The sequence below is a fragment of the Oncorhynchus kisutch genome, linkage group LG10 (genome assembly GCF_002021735.2).
Source record: "Oncorhynchus kisutch isolate 150728-3 linkage group LG10, Okis_V2, whole genome shotgun sequence".
NCBI lineage: Eukaryota > Metazoa > Chordata > Actinopteri > Salmoniformes > Salmonidae > Oncorhynchus > Oncorhynchus kisutch.
This window is the reverse complement of record NC_034183.2, coordinates 20,269,768-20,291,435: the sequence shown is the minus strand read 5'-3', so window position 1 is coordinate 20,291,435 and position 21,668 is coordinate 20,269,768. Positions and strand designations below refer to the sequence as shown.

General features: G+C 41.5%; 1 protein-coding gene across 2 annotated transcripts in view; it reads left to right on the top strand.

Annotated features, from left to right (window-relative positions):
- The window catches only part of LOC109897885 (endophilin-A2-like), a 30,968-nt gene extending 9,517 nt beyond the window's left edge, over window positions 1–21,451 (top strand). For both annotated transcript variants that reach the window (XM_020492527.2, XM_020492528.2), the window contains 7 exons: window positions 3,729–3,801; window positions 5,510–5,653; window positions 5,748–5,881; window positions 6,033–6,191; window positions 8,527–8,630; window positions 9,055–9,191; window positions 18,786–21,451. In XM_020492527.2, coding sequence (XP_020348116.1) covers window positions 3,729–3,801; window positions 5,510–5,653; window positions 5,748–5,881; window positions 6,033–6,191; window positions 8,527–8,630; window positions 9,055–9,191; window positions 18,786–18,979 — 945 coding nt within the window. In that variant the 3' untranslated portion in view covers window positions 18,980–21,451. The remainder of the gene's footprint in view (window positions 1–3,728; window positions 3,802–5,509; window positions 5,654–5,747; window positions 5,882–6,032; window positions 6,192–8,526; window positions 8,631–9,054; window positions 9,192–18,785) is intronic.
- Window positions 21,452–21,668: the final 217 nt, after the last annotated feature.

Here is a 21,668-nt window from a genome sequence, read left to right as displayed (position 1 = left end):
AAGTTTGAAATATCCAATAAATGTCGTTCCACTTCATGATTGTGTCCCACTTGTTGTTGATTCTTCATAAAAAAATACAGTTTTATATCTTTGTTTGAAGCCTGAAATGTGGCAAAAGGTCGCAAAGTTCAAGGGGGCCGAATACTTTCGCAAGGCACTGTATATATAAAGAGTTGGGCCATTGTGTTTTCTGTTTCAAAATTCCCTTTCTCCTCCATAGACGTTAAGTAATTTTTTTAACCTTTATTTAACTAGGCAAGTCAGTTAAGAACAAATTCTTATTTTCAATGACGGCCTAGGAACAGTGGGTTAACTGCCTGTTCAGGGGCAGAACGACAGATTTGTACCTTGTCAGCTCGGGGGTTTGAACTTGCAACCTTCCGGTTACTAGTCCAACGCTCTAACCACTAGGCTACCCTGCCGCCCCAATAAGCCAAATACATTTAAAATCAGTTTTTCACAATTCCTGACATTTGATCCCAGTAAAAATGTATTCCATGTCTTAGGTCAGTTAGGATCACCACTGTATGTTAAGAATGTGAAATGTCAGAATAATAGTAGTGATTTATTTCAGCTTTTATTTCTTTCATCACATTCCCAGTGGGTCAGAAGTTTACATACACTAATTAGTATTTGGTAGCATTGCCTTTAAATTGTTTAACTTGGGTCAAATGTTTTGGGTAGCCTTCCACAAGCTTCCCACAATAAGTTGGGTGAATTTTGGTCCATTCCTCCTGACAGAGCTGGTGTAACTGAGTCAGGTTTGTAGGCCTCCTTGCACACTCTTTTTCAGTTCTGCCCACAATTTTCTTTATAGGATTGAGGTCAGGGCTTTGTGATGGCTACTCCAATACCTTGACTTTGTTGTCCACAACTTAGGAAGTATGCTTGGGGTCATTGTCCATTTGGAAGACCCGTTTGCGACCAAGCTTTAACTTTCTGACTGATATCTTGAGATGTTGCTTCAATAAATCCACATACTTTTCTTCCCACATGATGCCATCTATTTTGTGAAGTGCACCAGTCCCTCCTGCACGAAAGCAACCCCACAACATGATGCAGCCACCCCTGTGCTTCACCGTTGAGATGGTGCTCTTCGGCTTGCAAGCATCCCCCTTTTTCCTCCGAACATAACGATGTTCATTATGGCCAAACAGTTGTATTTTTGTTTCATCAGACCAGGACATTTCTCCAAAAAGTACGATCTTTGTCCCCATGTGCAGTTGCAAACCGTAGTCTGTCTTTTTTATGGCGGTTTTGGAGCAGTGGCTTCTTCTTTACTGAGGGCCTTTCAGGTTATGTCGATATAGGACTCATTTTACTGTGGTTATAGATACTTTTGTACCCGTTTCTTCCAGCATCTTGACAAGGTCTTTTGCTGCTGTTCTGGGATTGATTTGCACTTTTCGCACCAAAGTACGTTAATCTCTAGGAGACAGAATGCGTCTCCTTCCTGAGCAAGTTCCACAGACATATGACTAACAGAAATGGAATAATGTGTCCCTGAACAAAGGGGGGTCAAAATCAAAAGTAACAGTCAGTATCTGGTGTGGCCACCAGCTGCATTAAGTACTGCAGTGCATCTCCTCCTCATGGACTGCACCAGATTTGCCAGTTCTTGCTGTGAGATGTTACCCCAGTCTTCCACCAAGGCACCTGCAAGTTCCCGGACACTTCTGGGGGGAATGGCCCTAGCCCTCACCCTCCGATCCAACAGGTCCCAGACTTGCTCAATGGGATTGAGATCCGGGCTCTTCGCTGGCCATGGCAGAACACTGACATTCCTGTCTTGTAGGAAATCACACACAGAATGAGCAGTATGGCTGGGGCCATTGTCATGCTGGAGGGTCATGTCAGGATGAGCCTGCAGGAAGGGTATCACATGAGGAAGGAGGATGTCTTCCCTGTAACGCACAGCGTTGAGATTGCCTGCAATGACAAAAAGCTCAGTCCAATGATGCTGTGACACACCGCCCCAGACCATGACGGACCCTCCAGCGCCAAATCGATCTCGCTCCAGAGTACAGGCCTCTGTGTAACACTCATTCCTTCGACGATAAACGCGAATCGGACCCTCACACCTGGTGATACAAAATCACGACTCGTCGGTGAAGAGCATGTTTTGCCAGTCCTGTCTTGTCCAACGACTGTGGGTTTGTACCCATAGGCGACGTTGTTACAGGTGATGTCTGGTGAGGATCTGCCTTACAACAGGTCTACAAGCCCTCAGTCCTCTCTCAGCCTATTGCAGACAGTCTGAGCACTGATGGAGGGATTGTGTGTTCCTGGTGTAACTCGGGCAGTTATTTTTGCCATCCTGTACCAGGTGTGATGTTCAGATGTACTGATCCTGTGCAGGTGTTGTTACACGTGGTCTGCCACTGGGAGGATGATCAGCTGTCCATCCTGTGTCCCTGTAGCGCTGTCTTAGGACATTCCAATTGATTACCCTGGGCATCTTTCTTTTGGTGTATTTCAGAGTCAGTAGAAAGGCCTCTTTAGTGTCCTATGTTTTCATAACTGTGACCTTAATTGCCTACTGTCTGTAAGCTGTTAGTGTCTTAACGACCGTTCCACAGGTGCATGTTCATTAATTGTTTATGATTCATTGAACAAGCATGGGAAACAGTTTGAAACCGTTTACAATGAAGATCTGTGAAGTTATTTGGATTTTTATGAATTATCTTTGAAAGACAGGGTCCTGAAAAAGGGAAGTTTATTTTTTTGCTGTGTGTGTGTGTGTGTGTGTGCATACCAGTCAAAGGTTTGGACACACCTACTCATTCAATCTATACAGCCACATTCACAAAACATTACTAGAACATGGGTTAGGGTTATAGTCTAGACAACCATGCACTAGAAGGTGTTACATCATGTGTTGCTGTAGACTGAAATATTGTCAACTCTTAGTGAACAGTCTCAGTTTGCACACTGTATACAGTGTATCAGTATAGTATTCATGTGGGAGCCCTGTGTATAGAAACATGTTATACATAGAGGGAGTGGCAGATTGTCAGAGCACCTGCCTTTGCTGCTCCGGTCAACTGTCATGGAGAACTCCAGCAATCAACAGCCAAAGCCATCACTTACACACCTTCGGTGAATGAACATGATTGGTTGTTTCACAAAGCAATTTTCATTTAGCAGTACAATACAGTGACAATATTTCATTACCTTTTTCATAGCCTGTTTGGTAACTAGTCTCATCACAAATAAAGGATTTGGAAGATGGGGAGGAAGACATGGTGCATGTCCAAAATCTGGTTTACCCACTACTTACTTAAACTGAATACTGTGCACTAATCATACTACATACTATTTAGAATGTATTATTTACTAAAAACCAATGTAGTGATCAACAAATATCCACATACTACTCAACCACACTGAGAAGGTGCCATCTAATGTGCAAACGCACTTCTTCCCTGCCATTCGTTACTTTTTGTAGAGCGCGTGCGCTTCCCATGTTCAGATTATCAGCTGTTGTCAAACACGTGAAACGACGATTCTCTTCCTTAACAGTGTGAAGCGAATTGTACTAGAGGAAAAGCCTAAATAAGTATCCTGGCGTTTTAAAGCATACTAAATTTCACATAGTATAAAACTTTATTTTTTGCATACCCAAAATGCCTACTATTTAGAATGCAAGTATGGCTATTTGGACACGGCCATGGCGTTTCATATTTCCTTATGGTTGTTAGTGATGTCCCCTCCCCTGTGTTTTGTAGAAAGTAGATGTGACCAGCAAAGCTGTGGTGGAGGTAATCTCCAAAACCTCTGAGTACCTACAGCCCAACCCAGGTGAGACTACGCACCAGGAAGAGACTGCATTAGTGTCTTATTTACTACTTCAATAAGAAATTAATATCAATTGTGTTATTGTGTAAAATGCCTTTTCTGCTAAATCACAGAAAAAATGTTTGGACACACCTACTCATTCAAGGGTTTTTCTTATTTAAAAAAAAAAAACATTTTCTACATTGTTGAATAATAGTGAAGCCATCAAAACGATTAAATAACACATATGGAGTCATGTAGTAACCAAAAAGTATATTCAAGATTTTTCAAAGTAGCCACCCTTTGCCTTGATGACAGCTTTGCACACTCTTGGCATTCTCTCAACCAGCTTCATGAGGAATGTTTTTCCAACAGTCTTGAAGGAGTTCCCACATATGCTGAGCACTTGTTGGCTGCTTTTCCTTCACTCTGTGGTCCAACTCATCCCAAACCATCTCAATTGGGTTGAGGTCGGGTGATGGTGAAGGCCAGGTAATCTGATGCCGTACCATCAGTCTCTTTCTTGGTCAAATAGCCCTTACACAGCCTGGAGGGTCATTCGCCTGTTGATAAAGAAATGATAGTCCTACTAAGCCCAAACCAGATGGGATGGTGTATTGCTGCAGAATGCTGTGGTAGCCATGCTGGTTAAGTGTGCCTTGAATTCTAAATAAATCACTGACAATGTCACCAGCAAAGCACCATCACACATCCTCCATGTTTCACGGTGGGAACCACACATGCACATATCATCCGTTCACTTACTCTGTGTCTCACAAAGACACAGCGGTTGGAACCAAAAATCAGACCAAAGGACAAATTTCCACCTGTCTAATGCCCATTGCTAGTGTTTCTTGGCCCAAGTAAGTTTCTTCTTATTATTGGTGTCCTTTAGTAGTGGTTTCTTTGCACCAATTCGACCATGAAGGCCTGATTCACGCCGTTCCCTCTGAAAAGTTTGTTTGTGTCTTACTTAAATTCTTTGAAGCATTTATTTGGGCTGCAATTTCTGAGGCTGGTAACTCCAATGAACTTATCCTCTGCAGCAGAGGTAAATCGGGGGCTTCCTTTCCTGTGGCAGTCCTCATGAGAGACAGTTTCATCAAAGAGCTTGATGGTTTCTGCGACTGCACTTGAAGAAACTTTCAAAGTTCTTGAAATGTTTCGTATTGACTGACCTTCATGTCTTAAAGTAAGGATGGACTGTCATTTCTCTTTGCTTATTTGAGCTGTTCTTGCCATAAATTGGACTTGATCTTTAACCAAATAGGGCTATCTTCTGTATACCACCCCAACCTTGTCACAACACAACTGATTGGCTCAAATGCATTAAGAAGGAAAGAAATTCCACAAATTAACTTTTAACAAGGCACACCTGTTAATTGAATTGCATTCCAGGTGACTACCTCATGAAGCTGGTTGAGAGAATGCCAAAAGTGTGCAAAGCTGTCATCAAGGCAAAGGGTGGCTACTTTGAAGAATCTTAAATATAAAATATATTTTGATTTAACCTTTTTGATTACTATGTGACTACATATGTATTTTCATAGTTTTGATGTCTTCACTATTATTCTACAATGTAGAAAATAGTAAAAATTATAAAGAAAAACTCTGGAATGAGTAGGTGTCCAAACATTTGACTGGTACTGTATGACTAAGTAACACCTCTCCATCCGACTCTTTCTACATCCCATCCTTTCTCTGCATCCCTCTCCTCCATTCCCCCTCTCAGCGTCGCGGGCGAAGCTGTCTATGTTGAACACAATGTCTAAGATCAGAGGCCAGGTGAAGAACCCAGGCTATCCCCAGGCTGAGGGCCTGCTAGGAGAGTGTATGGTCAAGTACGGCCGGGACCTAGGAGAGGAAAACAACTTTGGTATGTTGTGTGTGTGTGTAGATGGCACCAGTTATGTGGAGTGTTGTTTTTAATTTGTACATTTGACTAAGCTTCTGCTCTTGCTCTGTGTCAGGTGGGGCTCTAGTAGATGCGGGGGAGACCATGAAGAGGCTGGCGGAGGTGAAGGACTCTCTAGACATAGATGTTAAACAGAACTTCATCGATCCATTACAAAACCTGTGTGACAAGGACCTTCGAGAGATACAGGTACTGTATTACATTACACACTTATCCATCTGCTGCAGAAATCAACATCTTTGTCATCTCTAGAATTTACATCCCCCATACCTTCATCTCCCCTCTCCTCATCTACCCATCCCTTGTCCTCTCCCCATCGCCCTCTCCTCCCGTCCCCCAGCACCATCTGAAAAAGCTGGAGGGAAGGCGTCTGGATTACGACTATAAGAAGAAGCGCCAAGGGAAGATCCCAGACGAGGAGCTAAGACAGGCCCTGGAGAAGTTCCACGAGTCTAAAGATGTGGCCGAGACCAGCATGTACAACATACTGGAGACTGACGTGAGTAGTACCTGTCTGTGGGTGGGGGTGTGGTCCTGTCCCGTGATAACATTCATAATGTCAATGGAAACACCCAGTCTATTATCAACCTAATGTTTATGGTTTAATTATCAGTATTGTTGCTCTGGGAAAGAGCCCAGGGGGAATCAGTGTCACCTCAAGGTCATTTGTTCAATAAGCTTTACTGGTTAAATCCACTCTTCGCCACCATAATACGTGTCACCTGCAGCATGAATCAATTTAGGTCAAAATGAAATATAATCTATGTACAGTCCTAATCAGCAGAGCAGCTCCATGGCCTATGTGTACTATGGTTAGCCTGCCCTCCCATCTGTTTAGTGTGTATGTAAATACAATACTGTTTTCACTCACACCGTTAAACAGATTATATATTAACCACAATGTGATACTGGATATCCAGGGGAATGCCACTGTTACTACTCGTATCTATCAAGGTAATCATGGGCCTGGTCCTTGCATGCTTGTATCTCGGTTTGTGTTTGAGTGTGTACTAGGGATGTGGCAATTGGAGAAAAAAATTCTTAACTTCTAAATTGACATTTTTTTAAATCGATTTTCAGTTAAAACATTTTATTTTTTTTATCATAAAATTCCACATGAATTCACAATGCAGCTGCACTGCTGCCAGCAACAGTTTGGGTCTGATGGTGCACCCTTTCAAGATGGTTAAGCATTGCACCTGTACTACTATTACTCTACCTCAATTCCACCTCGCAAAGTTTGCATTTCCTTCTCATTTAACTTCTCAAAGTATTGCCCTACAGGACTTTGCTGCTGTTGCTTGCCTTTCTCTGCCATTTTTCCAACTGTTAATGATGATGATGTAGGCCTAGTGGTGGAGAGTCGACTCCAAAATAATTGAAGAGTTGACTGTCCATTTCTGAGTGTCAAGTCTCAGTATTTTTGGAATGGACGAGACAGATTAGTTGCCGTACTTCCGAGAACACAAACACTTGCGTCTTTCATAGCGAGGGACAGAGAGCGAGGGGAGGGGCATAGTACAGGCAGGTTGGCCTACATGCAGACCGTCAGAACCATGCACTAGGCCTTTCTATTGGCATTCAAAAGCTGGATCTCGCAATGTCTCACAACTTCAGTAAAGTCATCATAAATGGATAGGCTAGGATATTGAGATGAGCAACACTTTGCTCTCACACAGTCACACACAGTATCTGCGCTGTTTACAGCGTGTTGGCTGGGGCACCAAAACGGTGGCTAAGTTGAGCCTAATGCTTAAAGGCTCTTAAAGTGGAACTGACAGCGTTTTAGCAATATGAAATCGTATAAAAAAAATCTGTTAATATATTCCCACAGGAAGAATGATACCTTTTTTCTTTTTTGATTTTCTGACAATATATAGTGGCAAAGCGGCTGTGTTTTTGGACAATTAATAGGTATCGTAATAAAAACGTCTGTCTCGTCCAGGACCAGAGTTTATGCAGACCAGTGTGCCATTGCCAATCAAAACTAGTAGGCCTTTATGCAAATAAGCCTGTGTGTTTACAGGTACTAGCAAAAGCGCAACTTTAGATCATTAGAACGTATTCGCCAAAAGCCACAAAATACACCTGAATATATTTCTGCAAATTCTGCAAAGTCGGAAGTTTACATACACTTAGGTTGGAGTCATTAAAACTTGTTTTTCAACCACTCCACAATTTTCTAGTTAACAAACTATAGTTTTGGCAAGTTGGTTAGGACATCTACTTTGTGCATGACACAAGTCATTTTTCCAACAATTGTTTACAGTCAGATTATTTTACTTATAATTCACTGTATCACAATTCCAGTGGGTCAGAAGTTTACATACACTAAGTTGACTGTGCCGTTAAACAGCTTGGACAATTCCAGAAAATTATGTTATGGCTTTAGAAGCTTCTGATAGGCTAATTGACATAATTTGAGCCAATTGGAGGTGTACCTGTGGATGTATTTCAGGCCTACCTTCAAACTCAGTGCCTCTTTGCTTGACATCATGGGAAAAGGAAAATAAATCAGCCAAGACCTCAGAAAAAAATGGTAGACCTCCACAATTCTGGTTCATCCTTGGGAGCAAGGTCAATTACACAACTTTCCCCAAGCCCTTCATAGCCTTTCATCTAGTTAGGCTATAACACTGAAAATAATGTTTTTTGATAACTGCACAATGATTTTTTTTTATTTAGTGAAGAAAATAAAAATAAAACATTGTTCTTTGGTTAGATATTTTTCTTAACATTAAGGATCCCAATTTCGTTTAAACATTTAAACATTCACACCCCTAGTGTGTACAGTTAGTAACCATATCCTGCTCTTTGTGTGTGTCTCTGTGCAGATAGAGCAGGTGAGCCAGCTGTCGTCTCTGGTGGAGTCCCAACTGCAGTACCACAGGCAGGCCACACAGATCCTGGACGAGCTCTCAGACAAACTCAGGGACAGGTAGGTACACGTGTCTCTACTTCCACTGCCCATCTTTCCTGTACAGTCACTTCAAGCTTATGTGTGCAGTGTCATGATAGAGATACAGTAGGTCCACTCACCAATCCCAGCCCCGTGCCCTGCCCCTTTACCAGCCCAGCCCCCTCATACTGTCTAGTCACAGCAGCCCTCGCCATAATCTGTCTCAATGTGTGGATCTGCATGGTAACATTCAAGGCCCTTAATCACAGAAAAACTGACACACTGGTTGACCTAGGGGTTTAACTGTTAGCTGTAAAATATATCAGAAGCGTCAAGATAGCCATTCCCTTAGTTTCTTTTAAAATATTTTTATTATGAATTATGTATATTTGAGTACCCTTTCTAATATTGAGTCTACTGATAATGGAGATCTGCCAGGCTGCTCTATCTTTCTTCTCTTCAGGATGAACGAGGCCCAGAACCGACCACGTCGCGAGTACACACCTAAGGCCAAACCCATCTTTGACTTTGACAGTGACAACCAATCAACCAATGGTGGCTACACGACCTCAGTTGGCCCACCACCCTCCCGCAACTCAGGTAAGACGGTTTCACATGCTACCTACTGTGTATATCAGCTCATCGAAAAGGAATTTCTTTCAAATATTTCACTAATGCAGATTTAGAGATTCACTTCCATACTTTGGAGTGTGGTATGAATGTGTGTGTCTGTCATAGGATGAGTTGGTTGTCTGTGTGCGTGCTCATGTATGTATGTGTGAGCATGCACGTATGTGTGAGAGAGGGTGAATGAACAGGAGAGGGGTGCAGGCAGCTTTCAGCTGGTTGCCCTCTTCTCCTGTTGACCTTGTTCCTCTCTTCCTGTGATATCATCAGTCACCCTTCCTCCACACCAAGTGATTTTTTTTTTTTTAATTGAACCTTTATTTAACTAGGCAAATCAGTTAAAAACAAATTCTTATTTACAATGACGGCCTACCAAAAGGCAAAAGACCTTCTGTAGGGACGGAGGCTGGGAAAATACCCCATAATGTCAAAGTGGAATTATGTTTTTCGAAATTTTTACAAATCAATTAAAAATGAAAAGCTGAAATGTCTTGAGTAAATATGTATTCAACCCCTTTGTTATGGCAAGCCTAAATAAGTTAAGCAGTTAATTTGCTTAACAAGTCACATAATAAGTTGCATGGACTCACTCTGTTTATGATAGTGCAATGATAGTGTTAAACAAAAACATTTTTAATGACTACCCCATCGCTGTACCCCACACAATTATCTGTAAGGTCCCTCAGTCGAGCAGTGAATTTCAAACACAGATTCAACCACAAAGACCAGGGAGGTTTTCCAATGCCTCGCAAAGAAGGTAGATGGAACAACATTGTAGTTACTCAACAATACTAACCTAATTGACAGAGTGAAAAGAAGGAAAGCCTGTACAGAATAGAAAATGTTCAAAAATATGCATTCTGTTTGCAATTAGGCACTAAAGTAATAATGCTAAAAAGGTTGGAAAGCAATTAACTTTTTGCCCTGAATACAAAGTGTTATGTTTGGGGCAAATCCAACACTCTCTCCATATTTTCAAGCATGGTGTTGGCTGCGTCATGTTATGGGTATGCTTGTAATTGTTAAAGACTGGGGATTTTTTTGGGATAAAAATGTAAAGTAATTGAGCTAAGCACAGACAACATCCTAGAGGAAAACCTTGTTCAGTCCGATTTCCACCAGACACGGGGGGAGAAATTCACCTTTCAACAGGACAATAACTAGTATAGTACAATTCTGTATTTTAATTTTCAATAAATTTGCAAAAATGTCTAAAAACATGTTGTTTTCTCGTTGCCATTATGGGTATTGTGTGTAGATGGCTGAGGAGAAAAAAATCATTTTAATACATTTTGAATTTGTAACAGCAAAATGTGGAATAAGTCAAGGAAAATGAATACACACACAGTACCAGTCATTCCAGGGTTTTTCTTTATTTTTACTATTGTCTACATTGTAGAATAATAGTGAAGACATCAAAACTATGAAATAACACGCATGGAATCATGTAGTAATCAAAAAAGTGTTAAACAAATCTAAATATATTTTGAGATTCTTCAAAGTAGCCACCCGTTGCCTTGATGAAAGCTTTGCACACTCTTGGCATTCTCTCAACCAGCTTCATGGGGTAGTCACGTGGAATGCATTTCAATTAACAGGTGTGCCTTGTTAAAAGTTCATTTGTGGAATTTCTTTCCTCAATGCGTTTGAGCCAATCAGTTGTGTTGTGACAAGGTAGATGTGGTATACAAAAGATGGCCCTATTTGGTAAAAGGTAAAAGTCCATGTTATGGAAAGAACTAACAGTCCATTACTTTAAGACGTGAAGGTCAGTCAATGCGGAAAATGTCAAAAATGTTGGAAGTTTCTTCAAGTGCAGTCGCAAACACCAAGCGCTATGATGGAACTGGCTCTCATGAGGACCACCAGAGGAAAGGAAGACCCAGAGTTACCTCTGTTGCAGAGGATACATTCTTTAGAGTTAGCAGCCTCAGAAATTGCATCCCAAATAAATGCTTCACAGAGTTCAAGTAAGACACATCTCAACATCAACTGTTCAAAGGAGACTGTGTGAATCAGGCCTTCATGGTTTATTTGCTGCAAAGAAACCACTACTAAAGGACACCAATAGGAAGAGGAGACTTGCATGGGCTAAGAAACATGGGCAATGGGAATCTGTCCTTTGGTCTGGTTAATCCAAATTTGAGAAGTTTGGCTCCCACCGCCGTTTCTTTGTGACACGGAGAGTAGGTGAACGGATGATCTCCACATGTGTGGTTCCCACCGTGAAGCATGGAGAAGTAGGTGTGATGGTGTGGGACTGCTTTGCTGGTGACAATTTATTTAGAATTTAAGGCACACTTAACCAGCATGGCTACCACCGCATTCTGCAGTGAAATGCCATCCCATCTGGTTTGTGCTCTTTATTTTACCCTTGTTTTACCAGGTAAGTTGACTGAGAACACATTCTCATTTACAGCAACGACCTGGGGAATAGTTACAGGGTAGAGGAGAGGGGATGAATGAGCAAATTGTAAGCTGGGGATGATTAGGTGACCGAGATAGTTTGAGGGCCAGATTGGAAATTTTCCAGGACACCGTGTTTAACACCCCTACTCTTACGATATGTGCCATGAGATTTTTAGTGACCACAGATAGTCAGGACACCCGTTTAACGTCCCACCCGAAAGACTGCACCCTACACAGGGCAATGTCCCCAATCACTGCCCTGGGGCATTGGGATATTTGTTTATTTTTGCCTCCTACTGGCCCTACTGGCCCTCAGCAGCATCTGGTCTCCCATCCAGGGACCAACCCTTCAGAAGCAAGCCAGCAGTGGGATGCAGGGTGGTATGTGGGATTATAATTTGTTTTTCAACACAATAATGACCCAACACACCTCCAGGCTGTGTAAGGGCTATTTGACCAAGAAGGAGAGTGATGATGGAGTGCTGCATTCGATGACCTGGCCTCCACAATCACCCGGCCTCAACCCAATTGAGATGGTTTGCAGCCAACAAGTGCTCAGCATATTTGGGAACTCCTTCAAGACTGTTGGAAAAGCATTCCAGGTGAAGCAGGTTGAGAGAATGCTAAGAGTGTGCAAAGCTGTCATCAAGGCAAGGGTGGCTACTTTTAGAAATATCAAATATATTTTGATTTGTTAACACTTTTTTTACTACATGATTCCATGTGTTATTTCCTAGTTTTGATGTCCTCACTATTATTCGACAATGCAGAAAATAGTAAAACAAAAAACCCTTGCATGAGTAGGTGTCCAAACTTTTGACTGGTACTATGTGTGTGTGTGTGTGTGTGTGCCCGTACACGCATGCATACATACATACATACATCACAACACACACACACACACAAAGATGAGAGGCCTGTAATTTTCATCATAGGTACACTTCAACTATGACAGACAAAATGAGGGGGGAAAAATCCAGAAAATCACATTGTAGGATTTTTTAAGGAATTTATTTGCAAATTATGGTGGAAAATTAGTATTTGGTCAATAACAAAAGTTTATCTCAATACTTTGTTATATACCCTTTGTTGGCAATGACCGAGGTCAAACGTTTTCTGTAAGTCTTCACAAGGTTTTCACACACTGTTGCTGGTATTTTGGCCCATTCCTCCATGCAGATCTCTAGAGCAGTGATGTTTTGGGGCTGTTGCTGGGCAACACGGACTTTCAACTCCCTCCAAAGATTTTCTATGGGGTTGAGATCTGGAGACTGGCTAGGCCACTCCAGGACCTTGAAATACTTCTTACGAAGCCACTCCTTCGTTGCCTGGGCGGTGTGTTTCGGATCATTGTCATGCTGAAAGACCCAGCCACATTTCATCTTCAATGCCCTTGCTGATGGAAGGAGGTTTTCACTCAAAATCTCACGATACATGGCCCCATTCATTCTTTCCTTTACACGGATCAGTCGTCCTGGTCCCTTTGCAGAAAAACAGCCCCAAAGCATGATGTTTCCACCCCCATGCTTCACAGTAGGTATGGTGTTCTTTGGATGCAACTCAGCATTCTTTGTCCTCCAAACACGACGAGTTGAGTTTTTACCAAAAAGTTATACTTTGGAGTGTGACTGTTTGAGGTTGTGGACAGGTGTCTTTTATACTGATAACAAGTTCAAACAGGTGCCATTAATACAGGTAACGAGTGGAGGACAGAGAAGAAGTCCTCTTAAAGAAGAAGTTACAGGTCTGTGAGAGCCAGAAATCTTGCTTGTTTGTAGGTGACCAAATACTTATTTTCCACCATAATTTGCAAATAAATTCATTAAAAATCCTACAATTTGTGGCTGACTAAATACTTTTTTGCCCCACTGTACATACATACATCACACACACACACACACACACATACATACAGTGCCTTTGGAAAGTATTCAGACCTTTTTTTACTTTTTCCACATTTTGTTATGTTACGGCCTTATACTAAAATGTATTAAATCGTTTTTCCCCCTCATCAATCTACATGCAATACCCTATAATGACAAAACAAAAACAGGTTTTTAAACATTTTAGCAGATGTATTAAAATGTTTAAAACGATACCTTTTATATAAGTATTCAGACCTTTTGCAATGAGACTTGAAATTGAGTTCAAGTACATCCTGTTTCCATTGATCATCCTTGAGCTATTCCTACAACTATACCTGTGGTAAAACAATTAATTGGACATGATTTGGAAAGCCACACACCTGTCAATATAAGGTCTTACAGTTGATAGTGCATGTCAGAGCAAAAACCAAGCCATGAGGTTGAGGCACACATCTGGGGAAGGGTACCAAGACATTTCTGCAGCATTAAAGGTCCCCAAGAACAGTGGCCTCCATTATTCTTAAATGGAATATGTTTGGTACCACCAAGAATATTCCTAGAGCTGGCCGCCCTGCCAAACTGAGCAATCGGGGGAGAAGGGCCTTGGCCAGGGAGGTGATCAAGAACCCAATGGTCACTGACAGAGCTCCAGAGTTCCTCTGGGGAGATGGGACAACCATCTGCAATGCAACACTCCACCAATTAGACCTTTATTGTAGACTGGCTAGACAGAAGCCACTCCCCAGTAAAAGGCACATGACAACCTGCTTGGAGTTTGCCAAAAGGCACCTAAAGAACTCTCAGACCATGGACAACAAGATTCTCTGGTCTGATGAAACCAAGATTGAACTTTTTGGCCTAAATGACAAGTGTCACGTCTGGAGGAAACTTGACACCATCGCTACGGTGAAGCATGGTGGTGGCAGAATCATGCAGTGGCGATGTTTTTCAGCGGCAGGGACTGGGAGACTAGTCAGGATCGAGGGAAAGATGCTTTAAAACAACCTAATTCGTCACTGCCACCAACAGGAGGGCCTCTAAAAAAATGTAGGTTGTTGACCGCACCATTGGCCACGCCCATGACCACACCCCCACCACCTAAGCACCATTTTGATCCAGAAAAAAACCCTGTAGATGATACATCTTTGGGTTAGTGTGTCTCCGAATGTCTCCTAGATTGATGGGTAGGGGATGTGTTGTGTTCCACAATAAAAGTGATTCTCCCATAGACAGTGATGGATCCCTCCCCATATCCAGTGTGTCGTGCTCTGTGCCAACTGCCTGTGGGGTAAGCTGGTACTTTTTTGAGACAAAAAGCCTGGTGTTAGAGCCATGGCCATGAGCTGTCTGAGCTTAGAGGGAGATGGATGGAGAGAGGGAGCAGGGTCAGAGTGAGATGGAGGGATGGCGAGAGGGAGCAGTGCAGGGTCAGAGGGGGAGGGCACGAGGGAATAGGGCAGGGTCAGAAGGGGAGTGAGTGAGTGAGTGAGGGGGCAGGGTCAGAAGAACTTCAGAAGGGTTGGTCTCACAGAGATGATGCAAAACACTGTCACTGGGATTGTGACAGCCATCAGTGTGTGGTTTCACTACTTTTGTGTGTTTGTGTTTATTTGTGTGTTTTGAGACTGACAGGCTCTCTGATCCATCCTATGAGTAAGATATGGACTTCCTGTGCCCCTCCAGTCCTAGCCACTGTGTTCTAGGGTTGGGCGATGTCAACCTTTGTCCTATCGTGATTATGTACTAGGCATGGGGCGTATCCAGATTGTCATACCTTTAAACTAACCTTGTACCACCCTCGGATTTTGGCACTGAACACAATTGGCGCTATTTTCAAACCCCACTGAGCCTCTGTAATCCGAAGGTTAGCAATGCTAACCTGTACATGTAGAATCCCATGGCGAATGCTAGCTAAATGCTAATGCATATGTCTCTGACACAAACTATTTGCAGGACAGACATCCCAGCTCAAAGTTATACAAGTAGCTAAAAAACACTATGATACTCAGTAGGGGATTATCTGCTGTTACCAAGAGAAGCTTGATTTTGAAAGAAGCTAACCAGCTAGATAACTACTACGTTTGCAAACCAAATGCACAACTGCAGAGCATTTAGCACTAGAGATGTAATGATTCACCAATCCGCATCGGTCCCCGAGTGCATCATCCCACAGACCCCAAACCAATCCAAATGTAGCATGTATCGGTCAGAAAACTTATACGAACATTATGCGTCCTCTCTTTCAGTGTCGAACTGCATGTAAACTGTCATTGATCTCATTTTGCATGTGTGCCGAACAACTCCAGGCAAATATCAGTAGCCTTCTCAAACTGCTCTCTGACCAACGCAAGGTAGGTGTTCCTGATCTTGCACATATGCGCAGCACCTTCAGCATTCAAATGCTAAAATGGCTTCCGTGATATTAGGCTTAATTAGTTGAGCGACAACCTATGTAATTCGCTAGGTTATTGACGTCTATGTGTTTTACCGGAATAAAAGTAAGCTACCGGCAACACAACTCTCATCTGGCTTACACTATATTTTATTTTGATTGTTCAGGATCACAATCAGCAATAGTTTTGGTAGTTTTGCTTTAAATAATCAGTGTATATTGTCATTTTTAGATATACAGGGTTAAATTGATAATTTCATAACGAGCAATCACTTTTGCGAATCGCACGGCCGACATGAGAGGAGAAGATCTCTCTGTAAACTTCCAAACGGTCAAAACCATTTGATTTTGAGATGGTGTGAAGTCCAAGTTGTGCTATATAATCATTGGCTATGTCATAGCCAATTTGTAAATGATAAATATTGATACATTACTAAAACTTAATCTGAAAAAAATACTAGTTAATTGGTGGGTGATGGTGATTTCAGAACCAAAGTGGGGAGACAATCTGGCTACATTTCCCCACCCCAATCTGATAGTGGGGTGGTAGATGCAATTCGTTCTCTAATCAAACTGAATCGCACCAAAACATTTCGAACTATACTGAACAAAAGTATGAACGCAACATGTACATAGTTGGTCCCATGTTTCATGAGCTGAAATAAAAGATCCCAGAATCTTTCCATAGATACAAAAAAAACAACTTTTGTGCACAATTGTGTTTACATCCCTGTTAGTGAGCATTTCTCCTTTGTCAAGATAATCCATCCATCTGACAGCTGTGGCATATCAAGAAGCTGATTAAGCAGCATGATTATTACACAAGTGTACCTTGTGCTGGGGACAAGAAAAGGCCACTCTAAAATGTGCAGTTTCGTCACACAACACAATGCCACAGATGTCTCAAGTTTTGAGGGAGTGTACAATTGGCATGCTGACTGCAGGAATGTCCACCAGACATTTTTGTTCCGTATGAAACGTATCCTTCCTGTATCATATCGGAGCCCATGTACAGTGCCTTCAGGAAGTATTCATACCACGTGACTTGTTTTTTCTCTCTCACCCATCTACACACAATAGTACCCCATAATGACAATGTGTGAACATGATTTTTTTGGTGTGATTTTTGCAAATGTATAAAAAATGAAATACAGATATCTAATTTACATAAGTATTCACAGCCCTGAGTCAATATGTGTTAGAATCACCTTTTGACGGTCATTACAGCTGTGAGTCTTTCTGGGTCTCTAAGAGCTTTCCACGCCTTGATTGTGCAAGATTTGCCCATTTTTATTAAATTCAAAATTCGTCAAGCTCTGGTTGTTGATCATTGCTAGACAACCATTTTCAGGTCTTGCCATAGATTTTCAAGCAGATTTAAGTCAAAACTGTAACTCAGCCACTCAGGAACATTGACTGTCTTGGTAAGCAACCCCAGTGTAGATTTGGCCTTGTGTTTTATGCTATTGTCCTGCTGACAGATGAATTAATCTGTGGGGTACAGAGATTACGTTGTCATTAAAAAATCATGTTAAACACAATTTTGCAAATAAAGTCCATGGAACATATCTGACTTGCTAAGCAACAAGAGCATTTTTACTCCTGAACATTTCAGCTTTAAATGTTTTATAAAAAAAATGTAATACAAATAAAAAGCTTAAGTCCACATTGACATTTATGAGGTATTGTGTGTAGGCCTGTGACAAAAACATCTACATTTAATCCATTTTAAATTCACGACGTAACACAAAATGTGGAAAATGTCAAAGGGTGTGAGTACTTTCTTTCTAAATGATGAATGCCCCTATTGCCCCCCCCCCCCCCCCCCCCCCCAAAAAAAGAAGAAAAAAAAGAAGAAAAAAACAGTTAATTAGAAGTGAAAGCGACAATTCATGACAAAAGATGTTGACAGCCTGGGCAGAGGTGGCGGAAATGACTCATCTTTTCTGATATTACTTTCTGGTGGAGGAGCAGGTTAGCGTGTCTCTCTGTGACGCACACATGATGGAGCAGTGACTGAAGGATGAGGAACAAGCTGTCTTACTGTAGTGAGAGAGGTTATAGTCCTACATCATGAGCTGGGTAGAAGCAGTCTGCCATCTTCAGAAGTGCTTAATAATTGCTTTATTTGCCTGTGAAATAATAGAACAATAAATAATATTGATTGTTAGATTTCTCATAAAGCGGGTGGAGAATAGCCTAGGCTTAAGCTATGCACTTTCATTCTTATTATTTTGAAATCCACAACAATTTTAGGACAACACTAGGCTAGAATATTTTGGAAATAAGCTACTGTTCATAGTTACGTATATGTTTTGTCTGTAAGTTTTTCTGATAGGCCTAGTAGGAGGATGGGTTATTGGCCATTTTGTTTTCAACCTCGCATGGAAGGATTTTCCCAGCCTGCATGGATCATTTCTTTCTTAATAAGCTTCAACTGTCATTATATTTTTCTATAGGCTAATTATATTATTTTTCTCATTAATCCTTTGACTATCTTACATTTTTAGGATATTCAAATAACTTGTTTTGAGATGTTACTTTGTTAAATTAATTTGTTGACCAGAACAACACAGGGCTGTATGGGTGGCCAGGTCATCTTTCTAGCACTGTTACTCCTCACACTGTCTGAGCCTGCAGTGTGTTCATTTCACAACCCAGCCACACCTACTAATACTTCAACTACAGTGTGAACCATAAGCTAACAAACCATGTTATGTGAAAACCTAAAACCGTAATCGGACGGTCCAGCTCTGTTAGCCAGCAGAAGGAGGGTGGGATGTATGGACAGAGAGAGATGGGATTAGTCTATCACTGTCTGGTATGATGTACACTTTTTCAACCTTCTCTCTCCGTTTTCCATCCCTCTCGCTCCTCCTTTCTCCTCTTTCTGTCATTCAGTTTCAGAACAGCCATGCTGTAAGGCCCTGTATGACTTTGACCCGGAGAATGAGGGAGAGCTGGGCTTCAAGGAGGGCGATATCATCACCCTGACCAATCAGATCGATGAGAACTGGTACGAAGGCATGCTGCACGGCCAATCAGGATTTTTCCCTCTCAACTACGTGGAGATTGTCGTCCCCCTGACAAACTAAAGAGTGCCTTAAGAGTACGTGAGAGAGGGAATGAGGAGCCAGTTGAATCTGTGGGAAAGATCCTAGTGTCTTCGTCCTCATCTTCACCATCATCACAGACGTACCTGTACTCTTTGGCATGGTTTCATCTTCACATTTGAAGGAGGAAAATGATGGCTTCTCACATTCCATTTCAAATAAAAAGAGATTTGAATATGATCCCCCTGCCCTACAAGCGAATACGGAAGACTGACATTCGGACACAGACATGAAGAACCAGACTCAACCAGACTAACATTTTAAAGTAACATTTTCTGTCAACCACAGATATCTCTACAGAAAATAGAAGTTTCAAATTAAATGTATCAAACTTTAAATGGTTAACAATTTATTATTGAATATAAAGTTACGTACCTGTAAGTAGCAGAAGACATTAACATCTGCAGTTAGCTGGTTCTGACTGTAAACTATACCACTTGTAAAGCCTTGTCTTTTTATTTTTCAAAACAAAAAATGTATTTCACACATCCCGCATTTCTCCAAGTCCCACATTTTAGTATGGACTCTGCTGAATATTCGCCTTATTTACAAGGCAAGTATGTCGGACACTGCAACTGCACAGCCTTGCAAATAGTGGCTTTTGTCTGGACTACATCTCTTGAAGCCCCCTGCTGGCCAGGCTAACACAACCATCCTCCTCAGTAAACAACTACAGCAATGCCTTGTACTAATGATCCATTTACAGTCAGTTGATTTACAAAACGATGTACCTTCTGTATGCCTGAGCCACAGGAGAGCATGAAGGGCCTCAGACATGGTTTAGTTTTGCTATGGTCTGCATTTGATTTGTTTTGGTCTAAGCCTCATTTATTGTTTTGTTTTTTATGTACAGCTTAAACGGTTCAATTGCACCTTGGTCCTCCAATGAGATTGTTGATGTATGTGTGAGGGACTGTGTAAGTAATGTGTAGTTGGAGGCCTCTACTGAAAGGATGTTCAAACCCAGACCGTCAGAGACTGAAGCCCCTGAGGAGAAAACTGTTTGATTTTGGGTCTAGTTAACATTTTCCCCCAGGGACTACTGGACATTGTGACGTTAGCAACATTCGGGGCCTGTGTGTTTTTAGTTTTCCTGTCTGTCCATCTGTTCAATAGAGGAAACACAGCTAAAAATGCCAAATAGAATAGAGTACATGGTGTGTGAACTGTATGTGATCTGGTGAGGTGGGGGTTTTAGGTGTGTCATCATAGTGCCAGTCTGTTCAGCTTGTCCTTAGAACCTCAGCTTGCACATCCATAGACAACAACGCTGCTGGCAGTGTCTCCGTCTGTCTCCCACATAGTGCACATAAACGTGGGACTCTTTTCAGATGCATGTGTGAGACTGTGAAGTTCTTTAGGATCAGGAAATCTCATTCATTCACGTCTGTATTAAGTATTATTTACTTCTTTGTTGGTTATCACAAGGGTTATCTCCCCAGGGCTATCTCCCTGGGTCTCGTAGGAGGAGGGGTTGGTGTGTGCTGCTGGACAGGACTGCATACGGTGTCAAATATAGTAAATACTGAATGAGGAAATGACTGGGAAACTGAATAATAATATATGGTTATTTTATTTGTGATGATGGTTCTGTTAGGAAAAGCCCCTGCTACCAAGATGCATACTGTCAGAGCTTAAAGACCCTCTATGATTTATAGTTGTGGATATGATTGAGTCACACATGCTGCAGTGCACTTTTTCATTCACATATTTCTCTCCCCTCGGTGTTAGTCCAGGCTAACTTTAGCTACTATTCTCTCTTCCAGCCTGCTCCCTCCATCCACCACTCTGCTCTGTCTCTCACATCACCTCCTCTCTGGTGTTAGAGCTCTCCCATATGTTTACAGGCCTGAGTTCTGTTCATTTCAATGACAGAGTGCAGTGGTGGACTGATACAGAGCAACCTGGTGCTGACTGGATCACATACCAATAAGAGTCCAAAACAAACAAACATAATTTATAGTTAGGGGTGCTTCAGTGCCTTTGGGAAAGACATTAGGAAAAGACTAATACAACCAACCAAAATAACCAAGCTACTTACTATAGTCATGAATTTCTGTAGTAAGGGTTCTGTTCATTTCCAGCCTTGGCACTTTGCTGTGTACAGACAGTTGTGCATGTGTACACTTGCTTTTGTGACACACTACACTTTTTAAAAAGGGCAATTTCTGTCTAATCTGTTGGAGAACCAGAATTATCACTTGAACTAAAAAAGATAATTCTGGCACTCAATGGTATTACTTTTTACATACAAAACATTCACACAAAAAATATTTGAAATTCATCTTTGCATGTAGGTCTACCAAATACCTTGTAAATGTATGTATTTAATTTTGTTTTCTTTTTACTTTTGGTATGTCATTGTATGGTATTATAAAAACATATTTGTACTTGCTTTTTCTTGTTTTCTGCCTTCTACCATCTTTGAATAAATAAATGTCACCCAAGCATTTTTGTACTGTGTATGGACTGTTTTTGAAAATGTTTTGATCATAAGTGTAAATAAACTATTACTGCTTAATTGCCAAAATGTTAATGTATGTGAGGAGGTGGAATCTACACTAATGATAATTTTTTTGTGTGTTTTTGATGGAAATGTTCAGTAGGTTGGTGGGACAAAAGGTGGCAGTGTAGTTCTTTCCAAAGCACCATCAACACTAACAGTGAGCAG